The sequence below is a fragment of the Zingiber officinale genome, chromosome 2A, assembly GCF_018446385.1.
Source record: "Zingiber officinale cultivar Zhangliang chromosome 2A, Zo_v1.1, whole genome shotgun sequence".
NCBI lineage: Eukaryota > Viridiplantae > Streptophyta > Magnoliopsida > Zingiberales > Zingiberaceae > Zingiber > Zingiber officinale.
Genome location: NC_055988.1, coordinates 136,439,610 through 136,466,941, shown reverse-complemented (window position 1 = coordinate 136,466,941; position 27,332 = coordinate 136,439,610). Strand labels below are relative to the sequence as shown.

At 35.8% G+C, this 27,332-nt stretch overlaps 1 protein-coding gene across 1 annotated transcript; it reads right to left on the bottom strand.

Moving 5' to 3' along the window:
• Window positions 1–631: 631 nt before the first annotated feature.
• LOC122042404 (BRAP2 RING ZnF UBP domain-containing protein 1-like) lies at window positions 632–27,332 on the bottom strand. Its single transcript, XM_042602512.1, has 12 exons — window positions 27,021–27,332; window positions 26,833–26,945; window positions 26,619–26,724; window positions 26,418–26,532; window positions 24,337–24,434; window positions 4,421–4,527; window positions 4,020–4,269; window positions 3,845–3,898; window positions 3,600–3,743; window positions 3,424–3,488; window positions 1,148–1,202; window positions 632–1,056 (listed from the first exon to the last, which is right to left on the bottom strand). The coding sequence occupies exons 1-12, from the start codon at window positions 27,270–27,272 to the stop codon at window positions 901–903; spliced, it is 1,515 nt and encodes a 504-aa protein (XP_042458446.1). The 5' UTR covers window positions 27,273–27,332; the 3' UTR covers window positions 632–900.

Below are 27,332 nucleotides of genomic sequence, written 5' to 3'. Positions count from 1 at the left end.
ATCACTGACTTTTCAGTGATGGGTACAAAAACCTCAAATTGACTATCGATGACATCTTTTGCATTTATTTCAATCCCCTCATTATCCCCACACCATAATTCCCTGAGGCCTCTAGCCCATTAGTGACTTAAAAAAAAAAAAATCCAAAGTCACTAATACATCAGGAGGCCTCAAATTGATTGTAATTTGTAGGTTACCTCCTTTGAATTTCTTGCTCTCCCCTCATTCTCTCAATTTCAAATTTCCTTGCTTCATAGGCCTCTTCGCCAATCGGTGACTTTTTGTCAAAAATCATAATGCACTTTGAGGTCTCAGCAGTTTGGAGAGGTGATTTCTCCAACATCAACATCTTCATCTTCGTTGGCATTGATGGAAATCGTATCCACAGTGATAGATTTTATCTGACATTGACTTCTTTATAGGCTTTAGTAGCTCAGGAGGCTCTGGTGGTGACTTGTATCACAGGCTCTACTGGAGATAGCAATCTATCTCTTGCAGCATTAGCAACTGCTCCAGTGGTGGATTTTTCCGCCTCTTGCAGCTATAAATCTTGGTCGGCTATAATTAGGCATGAAAGAAAAGTTTGATAGAGATGCCGATTAGGCTGCTTCACATAAGAACACTGGCGATGTAAGGTTTTATGAACATTTCATTTTTAAGTGTGCAACCCAACTTCACAGCAGGGGGAATAATTCAGATGGTCGTGAACAATCTAGTTCCAGAACTATCCAACTGCATTCACATCTGATCTAAAATCTGGAACGATCTTCATGGAACTACACTGACTAACCAGGCACATTTATACACAAAAAAAAGGATTTTTTTTTATGGAAAACTTTATATCGTTCCCGTGACTTGATTCCACATGAGAATGCAATATGCTGGTCGCATCGGGAACTTTTACTTTTGCCTCCTATTTATCTTTGATGATCGTTTGGTCTTGGCTGAAGAAGCCTGCAGCAGAGGAACTGGCAGCACCGTACCCCCTCGGATATCATCTGCCTCAGCCACTTTAAGTGCCTCTTTGGCCTTAATGAAAACCATATAATCCCTTATCTGCAAAGAATCAATCGATTAATACAAACAAGAACTTGGACGCCTATTAAGGCTAATCCTGTCACCAAAGAAGGGAAAATGTATATAATACCTGATCTTCTAGATCACGGATATTTTCATCCTTTATTCTTAAAGTTGTTCTCTCCCTGAAGTATAAGAATTGATTTTGTGTGACAAGTTATAATGAGTGAAAATGCAATTTGATGTTCATCGAGCAAACTGCAACTTCAAGTACAGATGCACTAGCAGTAAACAAGAATCAATAACAAACAGTATCTAAAGACTAAACCCCAAGTAAAATATTCCAATTCGAATAAGACTTGGGTCCACGCTAATAAATAGTTCATAGTGTAATAAATTCATCACTGAAAACTAAAAACGGATCTTTAGTTACCAAGAAATCGAAGATCTTATCACCAATGGAGAATAAGTTCCACGTAGCCACAAATATTCGGATCATGCTGATGATAGGAGTAAAGACTTAATATTTTCTATATTAATAGGACGTTAGCTCCATGATAAATAAATTGACAGATTCCAAGAAGTTAAAGTTCTTTCACAGCAAAATTTGCAAAAAGTTCAATTGAGGATAAGATTCACGTGCCCACGACAAATAGTTGGTAACTAATGCAACTTAGTATTACCAAATGCATCTTATCTAAAGTAGGAAAAAAGCCTATTTAAACCAATGTTAGAACTAAGTTATTGTGTTATGTTATACAAGGTATTTTAGGATGATATTTTGATAATTGAAAGGTACAAAAAGATTTAACTCTCAAACGGAAATATAGAGCAAATCTGAGGAACCAATGGTTTGAAGTAGAGCTAAAAGCTGAATAATACAAAAGATATTTTTAAAAAGGAATCAAGAAAATAATTAAGATTGATGGACATGAGACACCTATAAAAATTTTAAATATTGTTATCTATTATTTAATAAGGACAAGGAACTAATTCAAATTGATGAAAATATCGTTAATGATTTTTAGTTTTTGGAATAAATTGATAATGGAATCATTAGAATGGACAAGGACCATAAGGATGCTTTTTCCCTTAGTTGAATAAAATAGATGCTTCATTTGAATTTGTAGTGTTTGACTTATTATGAATGTTATATGCAAAAGATGAGAAATGATTTTCATAATGATAAGATAACCATACAAGAAAGGTTTTGTTCATGTTCAAGCTCGTTACCCCCCACTTGGTCCAACTGATCAAACCCAAGTCAATTGATACATTTAATCTAGACTGGCATGCCCAACCCGCCTATCTCGCTCAACCCAACTGATCAAACCATTTAGCCTAGCTCAATTGGCCTCACCCACAACCAACCTAACCAGCTTGCCCATCCATTTAGCACAGTTAGTCGACCGAGATGTTGGATCTCTTCAATTCAACCCAGCTTACTCCATCCAATCCACCAGACTTGCATGTTCAGTCCATTCAATTTACCTTATCCCTGGGCCCCAAACCACATAGTCTGCTTTACTTGTTCATAATATATATTATTTGAACAATTAAATAAGAATGAAAATAGATATTCTTACAATAATGAAATAGAAGAATATTGATTTTTTAGAATAGAAGAGGGAAAAGCCAAAAAGGTTGAGAAATCACAATTCAACGAACCGATGTTCCTTGTTAATTTTCTAATCTAAAGCATAGACATACTTATAATCCATGAAATCAAAGGGAACAGAATAGCTAATCTTAAAAACCAAATGGACCATAGGGTGTTGAAATAAAGAGGAACTTCTAAAGTTTTATGTAATCATCATGTGCCACTTTAATTAAAAAAGAAAATTTTAAAAGATTATGGTATGAATTGTCATACTTTCAGAATTTGAGTAATAGGATGATTAAGAAATTGTACAAAATTTTAATATAACATAAATAAGAATGTTAAGATAGACATAAGGAGTTTATTATTTGAGTGTAGCTAGTGTAATCGTGAAGGGAGAAATAGGTAGAGATGGTATGGACGTGTTTAAAAGGAGCATAGATTTTTTTAGTTGGGTTAATTGAATCAATTAGCACAAAAGTGCGAGTTCATAAGGGGCAAAAGAGACTAAAAAAACTTTAATTAATACAATATAAATTTAGTTGGGTTACTTAGATATTACTAGTGATCTAGTCATACATTTTCAATCCCATTCCAAATAGTTGGGACTTACATATTTTGATGATGATAATGATGTGGATGTTGCAACTAATGGATGATCAGCAGCAAAAAGGATTAGTACAGAAGTAAATATTAAAGGGCAGTCAGCAGGCCATAGTTGCCGAATTTTGACAATTAGTTGATATCTGACTTGAAGAATGAGCATGGTAATTAAAAGAAATCACCAACCCAAGTTACTGTTATACCTTTCTTCAATTTCCTTGATCTTTTCTTGCCAAAGCTTCTGATTCTTCATGAGATTTGCATTAATCTAAAGCAAGAAAAATGAAAACAAGTTGGAGTACAATGAAACAGAAAGGAAAATTGAATGATGCAAAATAATATGCTTTGCATAACAAAATAAAAGTGTGAAATAGCTTACATCAGCAGCCACTTTCTTCTCCTTGGTAACATCATGAATATTATGTTGCATATCTTGCAGCTTTAAACTTACAGCCTTTTCAATGGCATCAGCAATGTACTTCTTCTTGTTTTCCTTTTCCTTTTGAACTATCGCTTCATAATACTGCAAAAATAAAATAAAGCAGAAACAAAAGAAAACCTTAAGCAATCTTTTTAGGCAAAAAAAAAAGGAAACATAGAGGGTTAATTCGACAGATGAAGTACCTGCTTTTGGCTTTCAAGTTGACTAGCTAGTAGATGTTCGTACTCATCAACAATCTGTAGCATGTTTTACATTAAGATGAAGCACATTGTTGAATTACTATACAAGAATAATAAAAGCATTTCACATTACAAATTGTGCATACTATCATACTGAATTAAACAGTGAAGCACTCACCATTTGGACTTTGCTGCTTAATATAGCTTCACTAATTCCAACATCATCACTGCATCCACAGTGGATGCATTTTTTGCCTGACAGTCTACTATTGGAATTCAGTTTGGCAAGCTTATTGTCACTTCTGGATTGATTTAGCCGATGAACATAGTTATCACCAACATAATCCCACACTCTTTGTGTTTCCATATCAAGAGAATAACAATGTTGAGTATCTTTCCAGTGTCTAATACCATGGCCTTCTTCGTATCTATGATAGCATGGGAAATACAGTTCACACATTTTCTTGGTAAAAGAGAATACAATGGCATGAAAACAACAATTCAAACATATACTAGCTTGGTAAAAAGAACAATCTGGACATGATGACAGAGATCAGCCGCATCATGGCCGAGTTATACCTTCCACATCCAACAAAACCACAGATGACACATATCCAAAGGTTTTCTGGTGTTCCACAAATTGAGCATGTTGGCTTATCTGAATGCTTCTGACAAAAATGACAAACCTGAAAATTTAAAGATAAATTTAATTAATTTTCATCCTAAAAAGAAAATTAATATCACTGGACACAAACATTAAATACAAGTAAAAGGAATTCTTTTGATTATTAAAAATCAACACTTGGAAAAACACAGGATTCTTGCTCAATGTTGCTTGCCAATAGAAAAAGGACAGCCCGGTGCACGAAGCTCTGACAAATGTGGGTCTGGGAGAAGAGTCTATTGTATGTAGTCTTACTTTGTTTTACAGAAGGTTGTTTCTGAGACTCAAACTCGTGACCTCTAGGCCACACGACAATAACTTCACCGTTGCGCCAAGGCTCCTCTTCTCCTTACCAATGGAAAACCAACAAACAAAAAACAAAAAAAGTAACAGCAAAATAGCAGACATGTATATACAATATCGAAATCAGGATCTTCATCGCAAGGCATGGAACCTAAAAGAAGTGGAGTTAGCATGTGATAGAGATACATGAAGCATCAGAGTGCGCTTTCACTTTCCTTTTCTTAAGCTAAAAACAATTAAACCGTCTCCTAGTTGTAACTTCTTGAAGCGTCCAAAAATTTGAACTTGCAAATCCACCAAATGTGTGAATGTAAACAAAAAGATGCTTTAACTTTTCCATATCCTTTAGTAAATGAGCGTCCTTGTGTTTCCCATAGAATAATGTGCATCTAAAAAACTTTCCAAGAAAACATTTACAACAAAAATCTAAATTTTCCCTTATTGAGCAAATATACAAGGAAACATTGTTCATATTCCTCTCCTCTTCCTTTCCAAGCTCAACCCAATATTGAAGCAAGGACAGACAACAATCTCCATGACAACGGCACAGACAATGGCAGCTTGGTCTTTGTAGGCAACGGTAAATAACAACAGCTCCATCTTGGTGCTAGATTGGGAGCTGCTGTTTGCTTGTGAGAGGAGTGGAAAAGTAGGGAAGATTGTTGTTCATGTGGGGAAGTTGTGGATGTTTCAAGTGAAAGTGGTTTTCCCTTTGAATGCCTACATTTTCCATTGACTAAGCAAAAAAATTATATTGTTTTGACTGTTATTTTTCGTGAAGACAAACAATGGAAAACCCAAAAACATTTTCTGATGAAATATTTTCCACAAAATAGATAGACCCTAATCAATGCAAATAAATTAATTGGCTATTCCTTTAACCATTACATCGATTTTGTTGTGACTTTCAGTCCCCAAGTAGTCTAGTGCAACTTCAAGTTTTGATGTTTAGGCAAAGAATTTAAGTTAGACCTTGCTTGGTCCATAGAAGATCGGAGAAGGACGGTATAGAACACCTAAGGAACAAACCAAAGGATGAGAGCATCGGAGGTTGCTATGCGTTTGTGTTTAAATGTGCACAGACTTAGGTATTACACATATGGAGTACCCAATGACTCAATTTTCATGGAAGATTGGCGAAGGATGGTATGTTACACCCAAGGAACCATAGGATGAAAGTGTTAAAGGTAGTTGTGCCTGGAAGCAAAGTATGCAAATGGAGCGAGAAGGAAGACACAGGTAGGAAGCTAGAGGGCTCAGTGCATCAAAGGGATAAGAAGCTTAGCGGAAGATTATTAGAGACACACTTATGAGCAGAGCAAGGAAGATAATATGGAAAGGGGCTCGGAGGGCACCGTGCATTCGACGGTCGAGAAGTTTGACGGGAGAAGATCTCGTGGCGGAAGGCAATTGCTGGTGTAGCAGAAGACAGTTGCTGGTAAGCTGAGAGTTGAGTGAAATTGTACTTGGGTATGTGTAGAACTCAACTAAGGCACACTCATCCATTAGATAGATTGAAGTAAAACTAGCAGTTAACTGGAGCACTCGACTAGGGGCACTCGACTGGAGCAGTCCACTAAGAAACTGTATGTTTGTTTCTGATTGTGTAGTGGACTGACTGCACCTATAAATTGATGGCCCAATCAACTAGTGCAATTGACTAAAAAATATTTTGTATTGTGTTTCTGTTGGCCCAATCAATTGACGATTTGTGATTAGTCGACTGATGCAAGTGTCATCAGAGGAATTATAGAAATCGATCGCAAGTCTTGAGATTCAATCAACACAATCAACTAATAGTTGAGTATCAGTTGTGGTTGGTTATTAATCGACTCATGAAGTAGGAATTGATCATGAGCCGCGAGAATCGAGTGTATTAGTCAACTGTTCGACCGTTGGAGATGTCTCAATGGACTGATCAGTGCCATGTCAGCATGACTGTGTCAAGATTTCATTGTATGGAGGAGACTTTGAAAGGGATTCTCAAAGGCCACGAAGAAAGTACGACAGATTGATTATTACATTGTTTTCCATTGTTATTTTGTTGAGCCATATTGTAAAACCCTTGAATTCTGTAAGAGTTTTCTCCATTTATAGCATTTTACCAAAGAGGAGAAAGAGGATTCCAGGAGCAATCCACCTAAAGCATCATAGGTCATTGACTAGAAGCCTGGGAGTTACTGAACTACATTAAATTGCCTCTGTCAATGTGTTGTGGTATGTGCTTGTTTTATTTATGTTTTCCGCTACTAACATTGTTTTGTGACATTGAGATCACCAGAAGAGAAAAGATTATTTTTATTTACAGGCATGTTGTTTACACTCTCTGTTAGAGTGTATACTAAAAGCCTAGTTTTTGTAAACATTTATTTGTTGAAATAAAAGAATCACATTGGTCAATATCTGCATTTATTAAATGTAATTGTTCAATTAATTTATATAGTAGACAACATGGAGTGTGGTGTCACACTCAGAAGATCATGTTGTCGGTTCTCTATAAATTATAAACAGTTGCTCGCGACTAAGATAGAAAGGAACAAACTATCAGTATAGTCGTAGTGTAATTAAGTATTAGCTTATCTTGACTAATAAATTACACTGATACACTTTAAGTGTATTGAGTAGGATCATTTAGGTATGTTATTTTTGTACTGACTTAGTAAAAGAACTAGACCTTAGTTATTATGGAAGTGTGTGCTCTTAATCCTAATATAATAACAAGCACATATATTTAATATTTATTTCTTTGATTTATCAAAGGGTGAGGTTTAGCTCGATAAATCAATATGTCCGATAAGTTGGGAAATGATATTACTTATAGTGTGTGTTGTTGGTTATAGAAGGAATCTGTGTCCTAGTTATCTAGATTGAGAATGTCCCCAAGAGGAGCTCATAAGGATTGTCATATTAAACCCTGCAGGTGGACCTAGTCCGACATGACAATAAAATTGAGTGGTACTACTCTTGGAGCTAGATATTAATTAAGTGAGTTGTCAGTAACTTACTTAATTAGTGGACATTCGTAATCTTAAACACAGGGAGACTAACACACTCATGATAAGAAGGAGCCCATAATGTAATTTGGGATTGGTGCGGTAGTGCGGTAATAACTCTCTAGTGGAATGGGTTATTATCGATGAACTTGAGTTGAGTGTTCGGAGCGAGTACGGGATACTCAAGCTCATCGGAAGACCAAAACCAATTTCTCCTCTAGGTCCCTGTCATAGCCTCATTATAGCCTCAAGTCCATCCAAATGTAAGGCTCTTCTTGGTGTCCAAGAAGGGGGCCGGACCATTGCTTGGTGACCAAGCAATGGCCGGCCACATCCTCTTTATAGGGGCCGACCCTATTGCTTGGTGACCAAGCATGTAGGGGCCGACCAAGATTAATTCAAATAGGAGGGGTGTTTTGAATTTTTAAAATCTTCTCTTTGTAGAAAACTATAAGTTTTAAAAGAGAGATTTTAATTTTTAAAACTATCCTTATTTGAATTAGGTCATATGTTTTAATAGAGAGTTTTAAAAGTTTTAAAACTTTCCTTTTTAACCATCCTCATGGTTTAAGAAAAAAACGGAGATAAGTTTTAAAATTAAAATTTTCTATTATTATGTTAAAAAAAGAAATCTTATAAGAGAAGTTTTAAATTTTAAAACATGGTTTTAATTTTTTAAAACTTTCTTTTTTTAACTCTAGAAAATAGAGCTTGTAAAATTTTATAAGAGTTTTCTTCTTATAAAATTTTATTAAAAAATTATTTTTCTTTCCTAAATATGGTGGCCGGCCACCTTGCTTGATGTCCAAGCAAGGGGTCGGCCAATCCCAATCCTAAACCAAATAGGATTGATCACAACCATTGATTGGTGGTTGATTCAATCAAGAGGAAAGAAAAGGAAAAATAAAAAAGAAAAAAGAAAAACTCTTGGATGATTTTATTTTTTGTAAAAGGTTTTTTCCTTATTTGCCTTGGGCAAGTAATATAAAAGAAGGAGTGAGGGGGCTTCATGAGATACAACTCTTATTCTCTTGCTTGGAGACCTCTTGGTGGTCGGCTCTCTCCCTTCTCCCTTTCCCTTTGCTCTCATCTCCTTGGTGGTGTTGGTGGCCGGATTTAAGAAGAGGAGGAGCTCTTTTGGGTGGTGTTCATCTTGAAGGATCGTCGCCCACACGACGTCCAAGGTGAGGCGAGGAATACGGCAGAAGATCTCGAGGTCATTAGCGTACAAAGAGAAGGTATAATTAGCAATTGTTTTCCGCATCATGTTAGTTTTTCTCTTTGTAAGAATTCTAAATACAAGAGGCAATTAGATCTAGTTTTTCGAATTTATTTTTCGAGTTTGTGTTTTCTTCTTTTTCGAACTTGTGATTCGATTGTTCCTTTTGGTTAACCTAGAGTTATTTAAGGAAATAAATATTAGCTTTCCTTAAAAGGCTTTGCTTAGACGGTGGTGGTTGCTCCCATATCCAAGAAGCTCGCCATGCAGTCCTGGAAGCCAATTTTGGAAATTAATATTTATGGAATTAATAACCTAGGTAGATTTGAATCAATCGAGTTAAGTTCCGCTTGCGATTCAAATCTAAACCATTAAGAACAGATAAGTTAAATTTAGAATCAATGATGTTAAGTTCCATCTGTGATTCCTAATTTAATTTCTAAAGAACACAATAGGTTATTTAAGGAAAGGTTCGACACTTGTACAAAAATTTTTGTAGTGGAACCGGTACATTTTCCTAGGATTAACCAACACTCTCCACCTCTAGCACATATGTTCACGTCACTATCTCCATTTGGACTAACAAATTTCTTGTTTTCCAATAAATTGAATGCACTAAAGATCCATAGATTCAATTTCTATATAGCCATTAATTATTTTCAAATATATCTAAACTTTTAAAAAGTATTGTATTCACCCTATCATTTCTAAAGTATATCAATTCTAACCTCCGTTTAAAGTCTATCTATCCCATTAAACAACATGACATGGTGATGATATCACATTTTGCCATATAGACAATCAACACACATAGATACCAATGCTACCATCCTTATTTTATTATTTCCTCTCTCTCTCTCTCTCCTTGTCAAAATCCACCAACGACCATAACGTCCTTTGTCCTCCACGACATTTCTATTACCCTCCTTTCCTCGCTATTTTTCTCTTTTATCAACCCTAAGATTAGGCCATTTCTATCACCCTCCTTTCCTTGCTATGTTTCTATTTTATCAACCCTAAGATTAATCATTTCTTCAGTGCCAACAAACTTTCTAGCAACAATATTGAGAAGTGTTGCTCCACCCTTAACATAGACGCAAGTGTAAGGTCCCGCACGCCCAACCACAAAGGCAAAAAGGTAGGGCAGGATGGGACAATCCATCAGTAACTCCTCCATGGTGCATCCAATAGAATACTAGAACGCATCAAGTAGGCCTCACCCACAATTTGGTCACACGGATTAGCGACGTGAATGGTGACCATAATAGTGGTTAGGGGACAAGGAAGGTTGAGGTGAGCAAAGAAGATGCGGCGAGTGTCGTGGGTGTCCTGGCAAGGGAAGATGGAATAGATGTGGTATGAAAAGGATTAGACTTAGAAACGATCTTGGTGAGAAGAATCATTAGAGGGAGGACGAAGGGGACGTGGAGAAGACAAGGTCAGTAGATTGAGCAAAGAGGGAAAGCGAGAGGGGGTGACAAAAGATAGGATTGCCCATGAAGAGTAAGAATCGGATTAGGGCTCCAATGATAGGGTCAAGATAAGATGAGAAATTGTTGACGAGTGACTCATATTTGGATGAAGATTAATATGAGGGATATCATGGAAGAAAAATCTGTTAAGATTTTTCGTAATAAAATTCTGTTAAGATTTTATATAACAGAATTTTGTTATGTTTTTCATAACAAATTCTGTTACGTTTTTACCGGGTCTAGGGTTTAGCAGTATTTATAGGGATCATTGTAAACCCATTGTATAACAACAAAACACAAGAATCATTAGACGTGATTCTCTTGTGTAGAGAGAATTCTAATAAACCTTCGGCCTTTTTGTGGAGTAGGCACGTCGCCGAACCACGATAACTCTTCTTCTTTCTCTTCTTCTTCTTCTTCTTCCACGTGTTTGCTCCTTTTGTGCGTCTTTGTCTTGTTGCTCCGTGCGATCTCTTTTCTCTCTTCCTCTTCTTCCGCGATTTAGAGGTTGAGAGGTGTTGCCCCTCTCTTTACGCAACAATTGGTATCAGAGCTACAGGCTTTTGGCGGATTTCTTCAACATGTCGGGGACGATTTCTGCGAAGTTTGATATGGTGAAGTTTGACGGAACCGGAAACTTTGGATTATGGCAGAGAAGGGTCAAGGACTTGTTGGTGCAACAAGGCATGGTGGAGGCGCTAGGAGACAGAAAACCGGAAAGCATGGAGAAATCAGATTGGGAAGAACTTCAGGCGAAGACAATAGCAACAATCAGGCTTTGTCTTACAGATGACGTGATGTATCATGTCATGGACGAGGAGTCACCGGTGGCAGTTTGGCAAAAGCTGGAAAGCCAGTACATGTCAAAGTCATTGACAAATAAGTTGTATCTCAAGCAGAAATTATTTGGGCTGAAGATGACAGAAGGAACCGATCTGAGTCAGCACATCAACGTATTCAACCAGATTGTAAGTGATTTGAAGCGGATTGATGTAAAGATCGAAGACGAAGACAAGGCGCTGATGTTGTTGAATTCTCTACCTTCATCTCCTACGTACGAGAATTTGATTACTACGTTAATGTGGGGTAAGGAAACTCTCAAATTGGAGGAGATTACAAGTGCGTTGCTAGGTTTTCACCAAAGGAAGAAAACAAGCGATGAAATTTCTCAAGGAGAAGGACTTGTGGTAAATAGCAACCAAGAGCGTGGTAGGAGCAAATCTCGACATGGATATGACAACAACAACAAGACTCGTTCTAAGTCGAGAAGGAAGAAGGTGATCACATGCTACAAATGTGGAGGCAAAGGTCATATCAAGAGAAATTGTCCAGAGATAAAGAAACATATTGCAGAGAACAAAAGTAGTTTGGCAAAGTCTGCAAACATAGTTGAAGAGGAAAACTCAGAGAGCGGTGATGGAGATATGCTATCAGTTATGTCAAGTTCGGAACAGCTGACGGATGCATGGATTTTAGACTCTGCATGTTCATATCACATGACTCCAAACAAGGATTAGTTTGACACCTATAGGGCAGTGGATTTTGGTTCAGTGTTGATGGGAAACGATATATCATGCAAAGTTATTGACATAGGGAATGTCAGAATCAAGATGTTTGATGGTGTGATCAGAACTTTATGTGATGTCAGATATATACCAGAGCTAAGGAAGAACTTGATCTCACTAGGCACACTGGATGGTATTGGTTGTAATTACAAATCAGTGAGTGGGGTAATGAAGGTCAGGAAGGGAGCTCTAACGGTAATGAAAGGGCAAAAGGTAGCAAGAAACATCTACAAGTTGATAGGGACTACAGTTGTAGGTGGAGCCGCCTCGGTGGAGTCTGAATCAGACAGTACTGTCTTGTGGCATATGCGGCTAGGACATATGGGTGAACGTGGGATGCTAGAGCTTCACAAGAGAGATTTGTTGAAGGGTGTCAAAACGTGCAAGCTTGAATTCTGCAAATTCTGTTCCCTTGGGAAACAGAGCAAAGTGCAATTCAAGACGGCAACAAACAAGACGGAGGGGATTCTGGACTACGTACATACGGATCTCTGGGGACCAGCCAGTGTAGCATCACGTGGAGGGCACTTGTATTTTGTGAGTTTTACTGATGATTTCTCACGAAAGGTATGGGTATACTTTATGCGTCACAAGTCAGAAACTTTTGCAAAGTTTAAATTGTGGAAAACTGAAGTAGAGAACCAGACCGTAAGGAAGATCAAATGTCTTAGGTTAGATAATGGGACTGAGTACACAGATTCAAAGTTTCAGGAATTCTGTGAGCAGCATGGGATAATAAGGCACTTCTCGGTTCGCAGGACACCTCAGCAGAATGGGGTAGCAGAAAGGTTGAACAGGACAATCATTGAAAAGGCAAGATGTCTCAGGCTGAATGCAAGACTTGCAAAGAATTTCTGGACGGAAGCAGTTAACATGGCATGTTATCTCATTAATAGATCACCAAGGGCAGCACTAGAAGACAAAGTATCAGAGGAAGTATGGACGAGAAAGGGGATAGATTATAAAGAAATTTTCTCTCCAGTGGTGACATACGTCAATTAGAGCAGTGTTGGATATGTCGGCACATCACGATTTGCAGCTGGAGTAAATGAATGTAAAGACATTTCTTCATAGAAATTTAGAGGAGTAGATTTTTATATCGAAACATCACGATTTGCAGCTGGAGTAAAGGAAAGTGAACACCACAATTCAACATAGAAAGATAGAGGGGTAGATTTTTAGATCGACACATCACGATTTGCAGCTGGAGTAAATGAATGTGAAGACGACATTTCTTCATAGAAATTTAGAGGAGTAGATTTTTATATCGACACATCACGATTTGCAGCTGGAGTAAATGAATGTGAAGACGACATTTCTTCATAGAAATTTAGAGGAGTAGATTTTTATATCGGCACATCACGATTTGCAGCTGGAGTAAATGAATGTGAAGACGACATTTCTTCATAGAAATTTAGAGGAGTAGATTTTTATATCGGCACATCATGATTTGCAGCTGGAGTAAATGAATGTGAAGACGACATTTCTTCATAGAAATTTAGAGGTGTAGATTTTTATGTCGGCACATCACGATTTGCAACTGGAGTAAATGAATGTGAAGACGACATTTCTTCATAGAAATTTAGAATAGATTTTTATGTTATAACCTGAGGGATTTAGTCAGTCCGAACAAGAACGGTTGGTTTGTAAGTTGAAGAAATCGCTATTTGGATTAAAATAATCTCCTAGGCAATGGTACAAACATTTTGATTCATATATAATTCAAAACGGATATAGGAGATGTGAGTATGACTGCTGCATATATGTGAAGAGCTTTGAAGATGAATAACTGGTTTTCTTACTACTATACGTAGATGACATGCTCATTGTTGCAAAAAAGATGAAAGAGGTTGACAAATTAAAGAGGCTACTGAGTAAGGAATTTAACATGAAAGATTTGGGAGAGGCCAAGAAGATTTTTGGGATGGAGATTCACGGGAATAGAGATTATGGTTGTCTCAATGTAGCTATGTGGAGAAGGTCTTGGATAGGTTCAACATAAAGAATCAAAGTCGGTGAGCACACCGGCGCATCACTCAAGTTATCCGACACGGTGTCGAAGACGGATGGCGAGATCGAAATGTCAAAGGTTCCTTATGCCAGTCAGTTGGTTGTCTGATGTATGCCATTTTGCACGAGACCGGACTTCGTGCAAGCGATTAGTATAGTAAGCAAGTTTCTCTTAAATCTGGTCGACCACATTGGGATGCGATGAAATGGATTTTCGGATACTTGAGAAATACAACTGATTATGGCATCATATGTAGAGACAATAGGAAGATCCTTTAGTTCTGGGTACGTAAATACGGACTATACAGGAGATTTAGATAACAGGAGGTCTACTACGGGATACGTATTCATTGTGGCGGGAGGACCTATTTGTTGGAAATCTATGATCTGATCTATTGTTGCATTGTCTACTACGGAATCGAGTACATGGCAGCTGAAGCAGTGAAGGAAGCTTTATGGCTACAGGGTTGGTTAGAGGCAAGTTGTTATGCGATAGTCAGAGTGCTATCTATTTGGCGAAGAATCAGGTGTATCATGCGAGAACCAAACACATTGATGTGAGGTTTCACAAGATCAGAGAGTTGATTGCTTCCGGGGAAATTCAACTTGAGAAGGTTCACACTGCAGACAATACTGCAGATATGCTAACAAAGCCAGTGACCACGGAGAAGTTTAAGCATTGCTTGAACTTGATCCATATCTCTAGATACTAGAGGAAGGAAGCCCAGACCCAGAGATCCAGAGATCCAGATGGAGTTTTGTCCAGATATTCGTATTCTTCGAAGGGGTGAATATTCGCCAAGGTGGAGATTGTTGACGAATGGCTCATATTTGGATGAAGGTTTAATATGAAAGATGTCATGGAAGAAAAATCTGTTAAGATTTTTCGTAATAAAATTCTGTTAAGATTTTATATAACGGAATTTTATTATATTTTTCATAACAAATTCTGTTACGTTTTTACTGGGTCTGGGGTTTAGCAGTATTTATAGGGATCATTGTAAACCCATTGTATAACAACAAAACACAAGAACCATTAGACGTGATTCTCTTGTGTAGAGAGAATTCTAATAAAGTTTCGGCCTTTTTGTGGAGTAGGCACGTCGCCGAACCACGGTAACTCTTCTTCTTTCTCTTCTTCTTCTTCTTCCACATGTTTGCTCCTTTTGTGCGTCTTTGTCTTGTTGCTCCGTGCGATCTCTTTTCTCTCTTCCTCTTCTTCCGCGATTTAGAGGTTGAGAGGTGTTGCCCCTCTCTTTGCGCAACAGAAATAGATGAGGCATAGCCTCCGCTTTCCAAACTTTCCACCATTGGCATCGTCTCCATGCTGACTCAGGCTACTGAGCCCTCACCTGCACTAGAGGCAGTGCTTAATGTCGCATCACGAGGATCATCCTCCCAACTGGGTTTATGGTGGTGCAATAGCTCTGGCAACCGTTAGGCCATCATAGTTCTACCAATACACAGCAGCATAGGCCGCCAAGTATTTAATAGGGGGCAGTAGGCTTTGTGATAGGGATCGTGATGGGGATACGGTTAGAGGGTGGAGTACGAGTTGCATGGGATAAGAAAGATGGCAGACAGTAATAGCAGGTTGCAGTTGAAGGTAAATTGCCCAAATCTTTGGCACAAGAATAGAGTGGGAAGGGATAGGCAGAGATTGACAAATTTAAAGTTTAAGTTAAGACTAAGATTAGTGTTTATTCACATTCAATGTCATGCCTGTTTATTGCTAACGTGGCACAAGGTGACATCATCGCCATATCACATTTTGTAGGAGTTAGATTGAATTCAAATGAAGGATAGGTTTTGATATTCTTTAGAAACAATAGTATAGATATGAACCTTCTTTAAAGTTTGGATAAATCCAAGAAATCTTATAAAGATTCGATAAATTTATGCATTAACTGTTAAATCATCAATGTCATCAACACACACAATTGCCTATATAAACTATTCACTAGATTGATTATCATTAGCAATGTTTCAAAAGGCAAATGCGCAAGCAATACGATATTAGATCATTGGATAGGATATGCAAGTGGGTAATGCATATGAGGTGATTATTAAAAAATTTACTTAATAATAATTATTAAAAAAGGCATAATACTGTCACATAATAATATTAAATAAAAATTAGCAAAACATGCATTGCTTATAAAAAAACTTCAAGATGTGATGTACCTCTTGGTACTCTTTTTCAATAAGTCCAATCACCATTATAAAAGTGTCACTCTCATTTAACCCAAGCAATCATCCATTAGTTTGCTTTAGTAGTTGATTTAGGAGTTAGAATATAATTTGGAGCTCCTCTATTACTGCTAAGATACCTAGTTAGTAATCAATCCATGTCCTCTTTTTAATTCTAAGTCATCAAATAGAAACAACACAGCAACCAAGTCTTATCCCACTATGTGATCCGCTAAGTCATTAAATATCATTCATATAAATATCATATCATTTTCAACAAAGGTGTCTCTTTCCTTTAGTGTGTTGATTCATTATACTTGCACTAGATTAAAGATAAACAATAATAATCATCTTCAATAATAGTACACTCCTAAATATATAATTGCCAAAGAAGAATCAAGGTTGAAAGTATGAGTCTCAAAGCACTTCCTATCCTGCGCAAGAAAAATTCCTATTATTGTTCAACTTGTCATACAAAATAGACCCAAAAAAAGTCCCAGTAAGTTGCACAAAAAGATATTGTTCATGTCCAATTCAGAAGATTAAGCACATGCAATCAATGGATTGAGTTTATGCATTTTCAAATCTTCAAAAGAAAATAAGTTTTGTTTCCCCCTTAAACCGAAGATATCACAATTATCATAGAATTGTGAAGATGGAGATAAACTTCAATGCTTTGCAAAAGAAAGATAAACTAGGATTCTTGTATCTTATCACAAAAAAGATGATGAAAGAACCCCAAAAGAGAATCAATAAAAGTTAAGGATTGCCGATGCCAGAAGAAATAACAATTACTTGGTTTAGGTGATTCATTAAAAGGAAAAAATGAAAATGTTATTGCATGTGCATATGAAGACTAAATTCTGAGCATCACCCAATGATTTTTTTTCTGCACATTGACCAACTAGAAACCGCCAAAGTTTTAGTATTGTAATATTGTTCTAAATTTTTTTAATTCTTTAATTATTTTTGTCCAAAATTTTAGTATTGTTTTTTAAAATTAATTAAATGAAATTTATCCTAATAGAGTACTAATCTAAATTTAGTCAATCTAATTGATATGTTTTAATGCCTTGTTGTGGCTGCCAATCTGAATCGGCCTCTGCAATTAGCATGCCTTTACCACCTTAAGAATGAGGTTCCAAGAACTTGGACATGCTTAGAAACTGAAGCTTCAAACTTCATCATGCTTTATGATTATCACTTGCACAATCTGAACGCCTCCTCTCGTAGAATACATGTTTACACAACTTAACCCTCTTACACCTTAATACATGTTTACACAACTTAACCCTCTTACACCTAGGAGGTGTGCATTCTAAAAGGTTGGCCAAAGAAAATATGCTAAAAACAAGAGAAAAAACTTAATTTAGGCATGTGAAGATGGAAATTAAATCTATAACTTATCATCCACTAAAATTATAATAATATCACTAAGATAGAAGTGTAAACAGTTTGTGAAGATAGAAGTCACAAACTTATATCCCTATACCTTAACTTACATGTATCTAACTATCAAATCTGCTCTAATTAACTAGTGCTAAATAGTAATATCTATCATGGTATTATAACAGATTATAAAAGTTTGTTAGCTGTGTAAATCATAACTCTGACTGTGATTCAGTATATAGAGTTAGAGGAATTTAAGTTGGGCAGGTATGAATCCAATTGTGGTTAGGTAGAGCCGTATTTACCTAAACTAGCCTAAGTTGAGCTGAGGCTAATGAGGTTGGAATGTGTTGTGTTCAACTCACACAAACTGCAAGTGGTTCGGTCAAAGCTTGGTTTACTAGTTATAGTTGAGGAATTTTGGTAAAGGGGTGAATGACTATAGGGATCTGAGGTGAGGAGGTTGAGGGGTTACAATCGGGATGAGGAAATGTCAGGCAAATGGTGGAAGTGAGATCATAGGATGTCCGAGTCGGAGAAAACTTTATTGTCTATCACATAATCCCAGAATTCTTAATGGCTGAAATTCCCCTCGTTTTGTAGGTTCTAAGGACTCACTTTGACACATTTCCACATGTCACATAATCATCAAAGAATCAATTTGTTTCCTGTTGCAACAGTTCTCTCTACTTGCTCATGTGTCCAGTTACTCTGACTCGTCACTCACCCTAGTTGGTATTACTGTGTGTTTGCTTGATTAGGGGTCTGAGAACTTATGCGCAATTTCTTAAGATGCCTTTTGAGACCCTTGGTCTTCCTAGATTTAAAAAACATATGTTCTTTTCTTTCGATGCACCACTTTGGATATTTAGCTCCACTTTAAATCTGAGCATTTATGTCATTTTTTTTTAAAGCATTTCTTAAAACTTTTAATCTTATGAAGGTTGATATCTTTTGCTTTCAATACACCTCTTTAGGTTTTTTATTTCAACTAAAGGATTTGTATCTTTTTCTTTAGAATGCCTCTTTGATCTTTGGCTTCTTTCCAACTCTAAGGATTGAGGTCCTTTCCTCAAAGTGCCTCTTTGGTGGTTATAACTTTAGCACTTCGCAGCCTAAATTCAACTTTACCTGTGAATTCACCCTAGGTTAGCTCACCTCTTAGTTCGCTTGATCAGAACTCTCGATGCAAGAACCATCTCAACTATTCAAACTTTCTATTTATCCATCCTTAACAATAAAAGAAACTTAAGTCACCTCATGATATTTTAATTGAACATATTTCTTCAAATGCAAAATTTCCATTACATCTAGCTTATACAAAGGTTACATTTTATAATTAGAAAAGAAAGCTACTATAAAAGAAGAAAAAAAAATCCCATCTTTGGACCAAATGTCAAATTGACCCTAAATGAAGAACTTCCTCATTGGCAAGATTTTTGAGGATCTCCTTTCCTTCCATTTTACTAGCTTGAAGGTTACTAGTTGAACCTCCACTCTCAAAGATATGGACCATCCTAGTTAAGCGTCATCTTCCCCTATTTCGTAACTAACTTGGCTACATTCTTCTTTGTGAGTGTTCTACCTAAAACATTCAATTTTGATATGCCAAAGCCTCATTCAACATTAGCAAAAGTGTATATCAATCAGTGTGGGCCTGCAATTATAAACCCTTGCCACAAATTTCTTATATTGCATTATACGGCAACAGCACCAAGTGTGATCCCGATCTAACTCAAAGAGATCCAACTCATATGCAAAATGTTCATTACTTTTAGCTTATACAAAGGTTACAATTTAAAATTGGAACCTAAAGCTACTATAAAAGCAACAATCTCAACTTAGGCCCTAATGCCAAATTAATCCTAATGAAAAACTTCCTCAAATTGACAAAATTTTCCTTCCCTTCCATTCTACTAGCTTGAAGTTTCCTAGCTGAATCTCCACTCTCAAAGATATAGACCCTCCTAGTTATGCATCATCTTCTCCTATTCCGTATTCGACTTGCCTACATTCTTCTTTGTGCTGAATGTTGTACTTGAAACATTCAATTTTGATATGCCAAAGTCTACAATAATAATCAAATCTTATCCCACTAGGTGGAATCGACTATATGAATCTTTTATGTAATTGAACTCTATCCCTTACTAAATCATTATCTATATTCAAATAAATTTTAATAGTTGCTAACCAAGCCTTCTTTAATCTTCCTTTTCCTCGTTTAATGTGCGTATTTGTCATAATTTCACATTGCCTATTGGAGCATTTATTGATCATCTAAGTACTTATCTGTACCATCTTAAACTTGTCTCTCAAAATTTTTCCCCAATGGGTGCAAGCCTAACTTTCTCTCTAATGTTATCATTTCTCATTCTATCCATCCTTCTATGTCTGCACATCCACCTTAACATCCTCATTTCTATGACTCTCATCTTCTGCTCATGTGTTCGAGTCACAACCCAACATTCAACTTCATATATCATAGCATCTCTAATTGTTTTTTTGTAATTTTTTAAATTTTAGAGGTACTTTATGATCACCAAGAATACCTAACATTCTCTTCCATTTTAACCATCCTGCTTGTACCTTATGTAAGACATCTCTCAACCCCTCCATTATATTGCACAAATGATTCACTCTTTAAGTTTTAAAGGTACTTAATGATCACAAAGAACATCTGATGCTCTCCTCCATTTTAACAATTTTGCTTGTATTCTATGTAAGATCTCTCAACCCCTCTATGTTGTTGCACATATGATACTAAATACTAAAGCTATAGTTTGTCAATCCTATCTTAGCAATTGTCTTATTAAGTCTAATATTGTTAAACTTAAATTTCAAATATCCTACCTTTACTAAACCTAAAATCATTCACTTCCTGTATTTCCCATCAAGATTTAAATTTAGGATTTACTTTTTCATGTGTTTCATCTACCAAAATAATATCATCATCTGCAAACAATATGCGCAATAGTAACATATCTTGATGTGTCAAGTGAGTTCATCCATGATTAGCATAAAAAATTAGAGATTTAAAGTTGATAGTTGATGTAACTCTACCTTTATAAGAAACACTTCAGTTAATTTGTCCATAATTATTTCATTATACGCTACACTAACACATTTTTTTCTAGAATTTTCCACATAACTTTTCTCGAGACTTTATCATAAACTTTTTTTTGTAGGTCGACGAATATCATATGTAAGTCTTGTTTTGTTTCCGATACTTTTCAATTAGTTGTCTAAGAAGATATATAATTCTATTGTCCACCTTCCAAGCATAAATCCAAATTGATTTTTAGTCACCGTGGTTTCTTTCCTTAGTTTTTTTCTATTATTTTACTAAAGTTTCATGGTATGACTCATTAACTTAATATCCCTATGATTCACACAATTTTGTACATCTCCTTTATTTTTATATAGGGGATAGAGTACTTATTCTTTATTGATAAGGCAGTTTTTTCATTTTCAATAAAGGGCAGCCCGGTGCACGAAGCTCCCGCCATGCGGGGTCCCGGGGAAGGATCCATTGTACGTAGCCTTACCCTGCTTTTTTGCAAGAGGCTGTTTCCAGGATTCGAACCAGTGACCTTTTGGTCACATGGCAACAACTTTACCGTTACGCCAAGGCTCCCTTTCATTTTCAATATCAGATTAAATAATTTTATAAGTCATTCAATATCTTGATTCCTAGGCACTTCTATACCTCTTCAGAATATCAACTGTTCAACTATTTTTCTATTTTGCATCTCATTTCAAGTATATTCTGAAGTTTGAATTCTATGATAAAAATTTAAATTTCTATATTCATATGACCTACTTAAATTACCTAAGTTAAGTTGATCATTTAAACGTTCATTCAAAAGTTGATGAAAGTACATTTTCCATCGCTCTTTTATTTCATCATCATTCACTAGTGTCCTATTGTATTCATCTTTAATGCATCTTATTTGATAAGATCTCTTGTCTTCTCTTTTGCTTTATCTATTCTATAAATATTTTTTTCTCCTTTTTTATCTAATTGTCGATATAAATATTCAAAAGTTTCATTCTTTCCTTCATCCACCACTTTCTTGGCTATTGCATACTTTTTTAAATTTTCTTCGTTCTTGCAAGTGTATAATAACTTATAAATTGTTCGTTTGGCCTTCACTTTCTTCTATACTTTCTTATTCCACCACTAAGATTCTTTACTAAGTAGTGCACGTCCTTTTGACTTACAAAGTACGCTCTTGGCTACCATCTTCAACTTTAATATCATCTTATCTGATGTTGTATTTAAGTCGCCATATATTTCTCCTAATAGTTGTACTCCTACCCTCTCTTTAAATATACTTTATTTTCCGTCTTTAACTTTCACCACTTGATTCTAGGAGTCATGTATGTTTTCCTTTTATTGATATTATACTTGAGATGCATATCGAATACGACTAACCATGGATGGTTAAGTTTTCTCTAAAGATGATTTGCAATCTTTATAACTTTTTCTATCTTTCTTTCTAACTATAAAAAAGTCAATTTGCGACTTATTATTCTCACTTTTGAACATAACCAAGCGTTCTTCTCTTTTCTTGAAAAACGTATTAGCATTTATAAGTTTATATGCTATTGTAAAATCAAATATAATTTTTCCTCTTTCATTTTTTATTCTAAAATCATATCCCTAATGCACCCTATCAAATTCCTCATTTCTTACTCCATTTAGATTTCCTCTTATTAAAATCATTTAGTATGACATAATTTTTCTGTACTACCTCATTTAGGTCTTTCCAAAATCTATATTTGATGCATTAATAGTTTTTTTTGTCACCACTAGCTTGAGATTTATAATCTTATCTCCTTTCTAGCTACTCCTACTTAATCATTTAACGAACTTACCTATAACAATACATACAATATTTTTTGTTTTACTCCTTGTATATTATAACTTAAAACTTGAGTTCTCCAACATCTTTGTCTTCTTTCCTACCCATTTTATTTCTTGTAAATACAAAATATTAATTCTTCTCCTAATCATCATATTTACTACCTTCATTGTTAGTTTGTTTTACTAATGAGTGTTTATATATTTCATGTTTCAAATCTAAGACAATCGATATTCCTATAATGTTTGTTCTTATCCAACCTAATATGTGAAAACTCTTAAATATTTAACACTACACTCAAACTCTCATGAAGATGCAGTGGTTCTTTCTCAAACGTTACAATCGGACCATGCAACGCATTCCTTTCGAGAACAACCTAATATGCGTACAATAGTTTGATGGATCCATTCATAGAACATTCACCTATGTTCGACGTTGGCTGACAACCTAATACAACCCCCTTTTTCATTCAGACTTGGGACAGACATCAGCCAAGCTTATATTTACATTATACGACAACAACACTAAGTGCGATCACAATCTAACTTGAAGAGATCCAAATTCACTCAATCTCTAATCTACCTCTTATTGTGCAAAATTCACCATTTTATGAGATAAAGCTACTACTTTAATTTGAATGACTACTTATGATTCAAAAACTAAGTTGAATGGCAATTCCCCAATCGTGGACCTTAAGGTAGTCCAATAAAACCAAAGTACTCTCAAAATTTCTTCTGCCTAGATGGTGCAAAAGTCAGCCGCCCTCTTTCTTAGTCTAAGCAGTAGGATCCACTAAGATCGTTATAACGGCTAACCTTTGCTATTATGATGTGATTACCATACATGTCTTCGTGAACTTTACCCCACACTAAAAGACTCTCTTCTGAATGAAAGCACATCAGCTAAGGCGGGAAATGGCTTTTATATATAATTCCATTGATAAATGTATATAGATGGGATCTATATAGTTTTGCAATAAGTTTGGCCCTTTTCCTTTAGTCAACTTCCCGTGCTACAAACAATCACAAATCTCTTACATCTGGTATATGCACTCCTACACTTACTTTCAACTTAGTACTCTGAACTAGAGCATCCTCTACAAATACTTTCTCTAGATGTTATTGTATCAATTTTTAAGCAAGCATCAACCTTTGTATTATTGGTCTTATAATGTGCTAAATGTTAGAACAACTAGAAATGTCCCCTCTAGAACCTCAAGTCATCATGGTTGCTATTAACTCCCCTTGTGCCTGATGCATCCCTAGCTGTGAGTCATTGAATAATTGCATTATATAGGTGAATATTTGTCGATTCAGTGATTAGCTCATTATCAAAGTCTTTGTCTCATTGTTAGTGATTGTGAACTAAAGCTTTAAATGATTTCTTTACCGAATTCCCTTTGAAGCTGAGTATATTTGTAAAAAACTGATGTAAACATATATATCTCTGTACCTTAACTTGTGCATAACTATAAGATTTGCTCTGATAAACTAGTGTTAAATAGTGAATATCACAGGAAAGTGATAAGTCAAATGCAACATAACTCAATTGTTCATCATGCAATAATCTTGTTGCAGCAATTCTACACATACTTCCAATAAAACAAAATCCGTACTCAAAATCAATAAAATTTCAGCTTGGCCATAAGGACTAGTACACATTTTCCTATGGAGAAAAACCTAATTGTAATACCTAAGAAACTACAAGAATATGTGCAACCTAATAATTAGTAGAAATAAAGATAAAGCCCATACCAACTCATTACTGAGATTTGTATTCAAAGAACTAATAACTGAAGACCAATTAGTATGCAGGAAGAACTTACTGAACATGAGGAATTAACCCACTTTGAAATGCAAGAGCATTGAAAAGAGTGGTCACAAGTTGTTGCAATAATTCCACTGATGTCTTGGTCTAATCTCTCTAGAAAAAATATGCAAAATCAAAAAATAAAATCAAAACTAGCAAAACATAAGTTAGTAGGTAACTTTAACTTCAGGATACAAAATCTAGTATAATAATTGTTAAAATTGGCTAGTCAATATATCTATCACTTTAGGAGTACAAAAAGATTTGTGCAAAACTCTAATTTGTGACAAAAACATCAACAAACTACAAGCTTTCTGAGAAAATAAATAGACATTTAGTGTTTTTCTTGGACAATTAAATGCAGATGAGGACATCTGAAGAACAAGTGAGCATTTAAAACTTGAGGCAACACAAATTCAATTAGGGGCATAAAAAACAGTGAGGCACACTTTAAAAAAAAACTCAAAGGCACAATCAATGTGTTAGGAGAGCAGAAATAACTTTGTCCCTCAAGCACATGAACTTTTGGATTACAAACAGTTACTCTAATTTTCATCACCAACCTGCAAGTGATTCTGAAAGTAATTTAGCTGAGGCAAGAGGAAGAGAATGACAATCTTTTTAATTACCTCTCATTTTCATCTTGCATTATTTTATCTCTACATGTTACCAATGAGTGCCAAGTATACTGATGTTTTGGAGGAAAGTTTGATTTCATAAAAGAATTTGTTAAGGGATTTTGGTTGCTGAGTGTTGTTAAGGAATTTGCAGTATTAAGATTTGAGTAAAAATCAAAAGGGTGCCCCAAATTATACAAATCATCAAAAGGGCACCCCTTTTTCAAAAAAATGCAAAAGGGTGTCCCATCAGATGCTTTATCCCAAAAATACCTCTTATGTGTGTAGCAACTATTCGGTAACTGCTACAACGTTGTTCCTTACTTCCAAAGTTATTATAGCACCTATAACTAGCTTCTACAATGTGTAGAAGTTATTCTATAACTGCTACAACATGTAGAAGCTACTCTATAGCTGCTACAATGTGTAAAAATTACTAAGTAGTTGCTATTTTAAAATGATTCTGATTAATTTAAAGTATTTTTGATGAAGTTTAAATAATTTTAACCAAGTTGGTAAAAAATATTTTGATATAATAGTATTCAGATTTTAGGATTTAAGGTTTAAGATTTTAAGATTTAAGGTTTAAGCTTTTAAGATTTAATGTTTAGTCACAGTGTGTAAAAGCTACTCAATAGCTACAACAGTGTTTGATTACTACTTGGTAGTAGTTACAACATGAAAAATCAACTCTTTCAGTATTCAAAGTTTAACATTTATGGTTTAGCCACAATATATAGAAGCTATTCGATAGCTGCTATAGCATGTCGAAGTTATTTGGTAGCTGCTACAATATAAAAAATTAACTATTTCACTAAAACTTTAAACCTAAATCATAAACTCTGATCGCTATTATATCAAAATTATCTTTACCAACTTAGTAAAAATTGTTTAAACTTTATTAAATTATTTTAAATTGATCAAAATCACTTGAAAACAATTGTAGCAGCTATCTAGTAGCTGCTACAACATGTAAAAGCTACCAAGTAGCTACTAAATACCACAACAGTATTATATTAAGTGTTACACGTTGTAGAAGCTGCTTAGTAGCTTCTACGCGTTGTAGCAGCTAATCGTAGCTTCTACAATAGTGCTGGAACTAAGAGTATTCTTGGGATAAAATATTTGGTGGGGTGCCCTTTTGATGATTTGTTTAATTCGGGATGCCCTTCTGATTTTTTCCCTTGAGATTTTATATGAAATAATATTGACAAATAAAATCAGTTACTTGTTCTTTCATAATAATTTCCAAAATAAAAAGTTTGTACATAATTGATTTTCAGAGTTTCAAATTGTCATCTAGTAATTGTCCATGAGGTTAAGGAACCAACAAAGACTAACAAAAATTGAATCTATGAACTTACTGTGGAGGAGAATTTCCATTTTTTTTTTCAAAAGAAAGGCACCCATGAACTAGAAGAACTTGAAGAGTCTGGTATATAAAGTGAATAACCGAAGCACTCTAAAACCAAAATATCACCTATACAAACAGGGCATGTAGGCAACTCTGTTGATCCACTTGGTGGAGTTCCTGCAATCTTCATGTGATCAGTGAACTCTACGGAATTTATAAACAGAAGGTGGCAAACCTCTCCCTACAATGCCAACAAGGATCAGATGTTTAGGGTACCCAAAGCAGTGACACTTAGATGAAGTAGCTAAGTTTAAGATACAACTTCACCTCTGCAGAAAAACGCCATCCATTAGCATCAAGATAAAATTGATCTGTGCTATTTTGATCATCAAACTTCACGAGCACACTGTACCTATCTTCAAATGCATCGTTCCTGCAAAGCCACTATATCAAAAACCTAAAATTTAATTTCGACGAAGAGAAGCAAAGAAGTTCGAATCCTCCCAACTCTTCTTCATTCACTTCAACTTCAATTGAGTACCTAATGACTTGGATGATGGAGGATCGATCAATGGAGCCACAAAATTGAAAGAGATCCTCCAGGGAGACGTGGCATGGCACGGCAAGAATCAAGATAAGTGTGCCGCGTACGGGCTACGAGAGAGATGGAACCATAGAAGTAAGCAGGCTTAGAGAGAGACGGTAGGAAAGAGAGAGAGAGAAATGTACCGGGAGGGTGGATTCGGAAGAAACTTGGGGGGTTGTCGAGGAGGAGGAAGAAGAGGTTGAAAGTGGTGGCGAGAGGGTGCGGTAGAGATGAACGATGCCGCGGAGGAGCTGGACCTTAGGGTTTGGCTTAGAGCTCCAACTGGTACCGACGGCTTCTTGGGGATCGCCGACGCAGTCATCGATGAGATCGGACGAAGATCGAAGAGGCGCAGAGCCGGGGTCGTCGAGAGAGTGGATTCGGACGCTGAACATTTCTTGCGCCGGTGAATGAATGCCAATGGTGAATAACTTTACCGTTCGTCATTCTTTCTT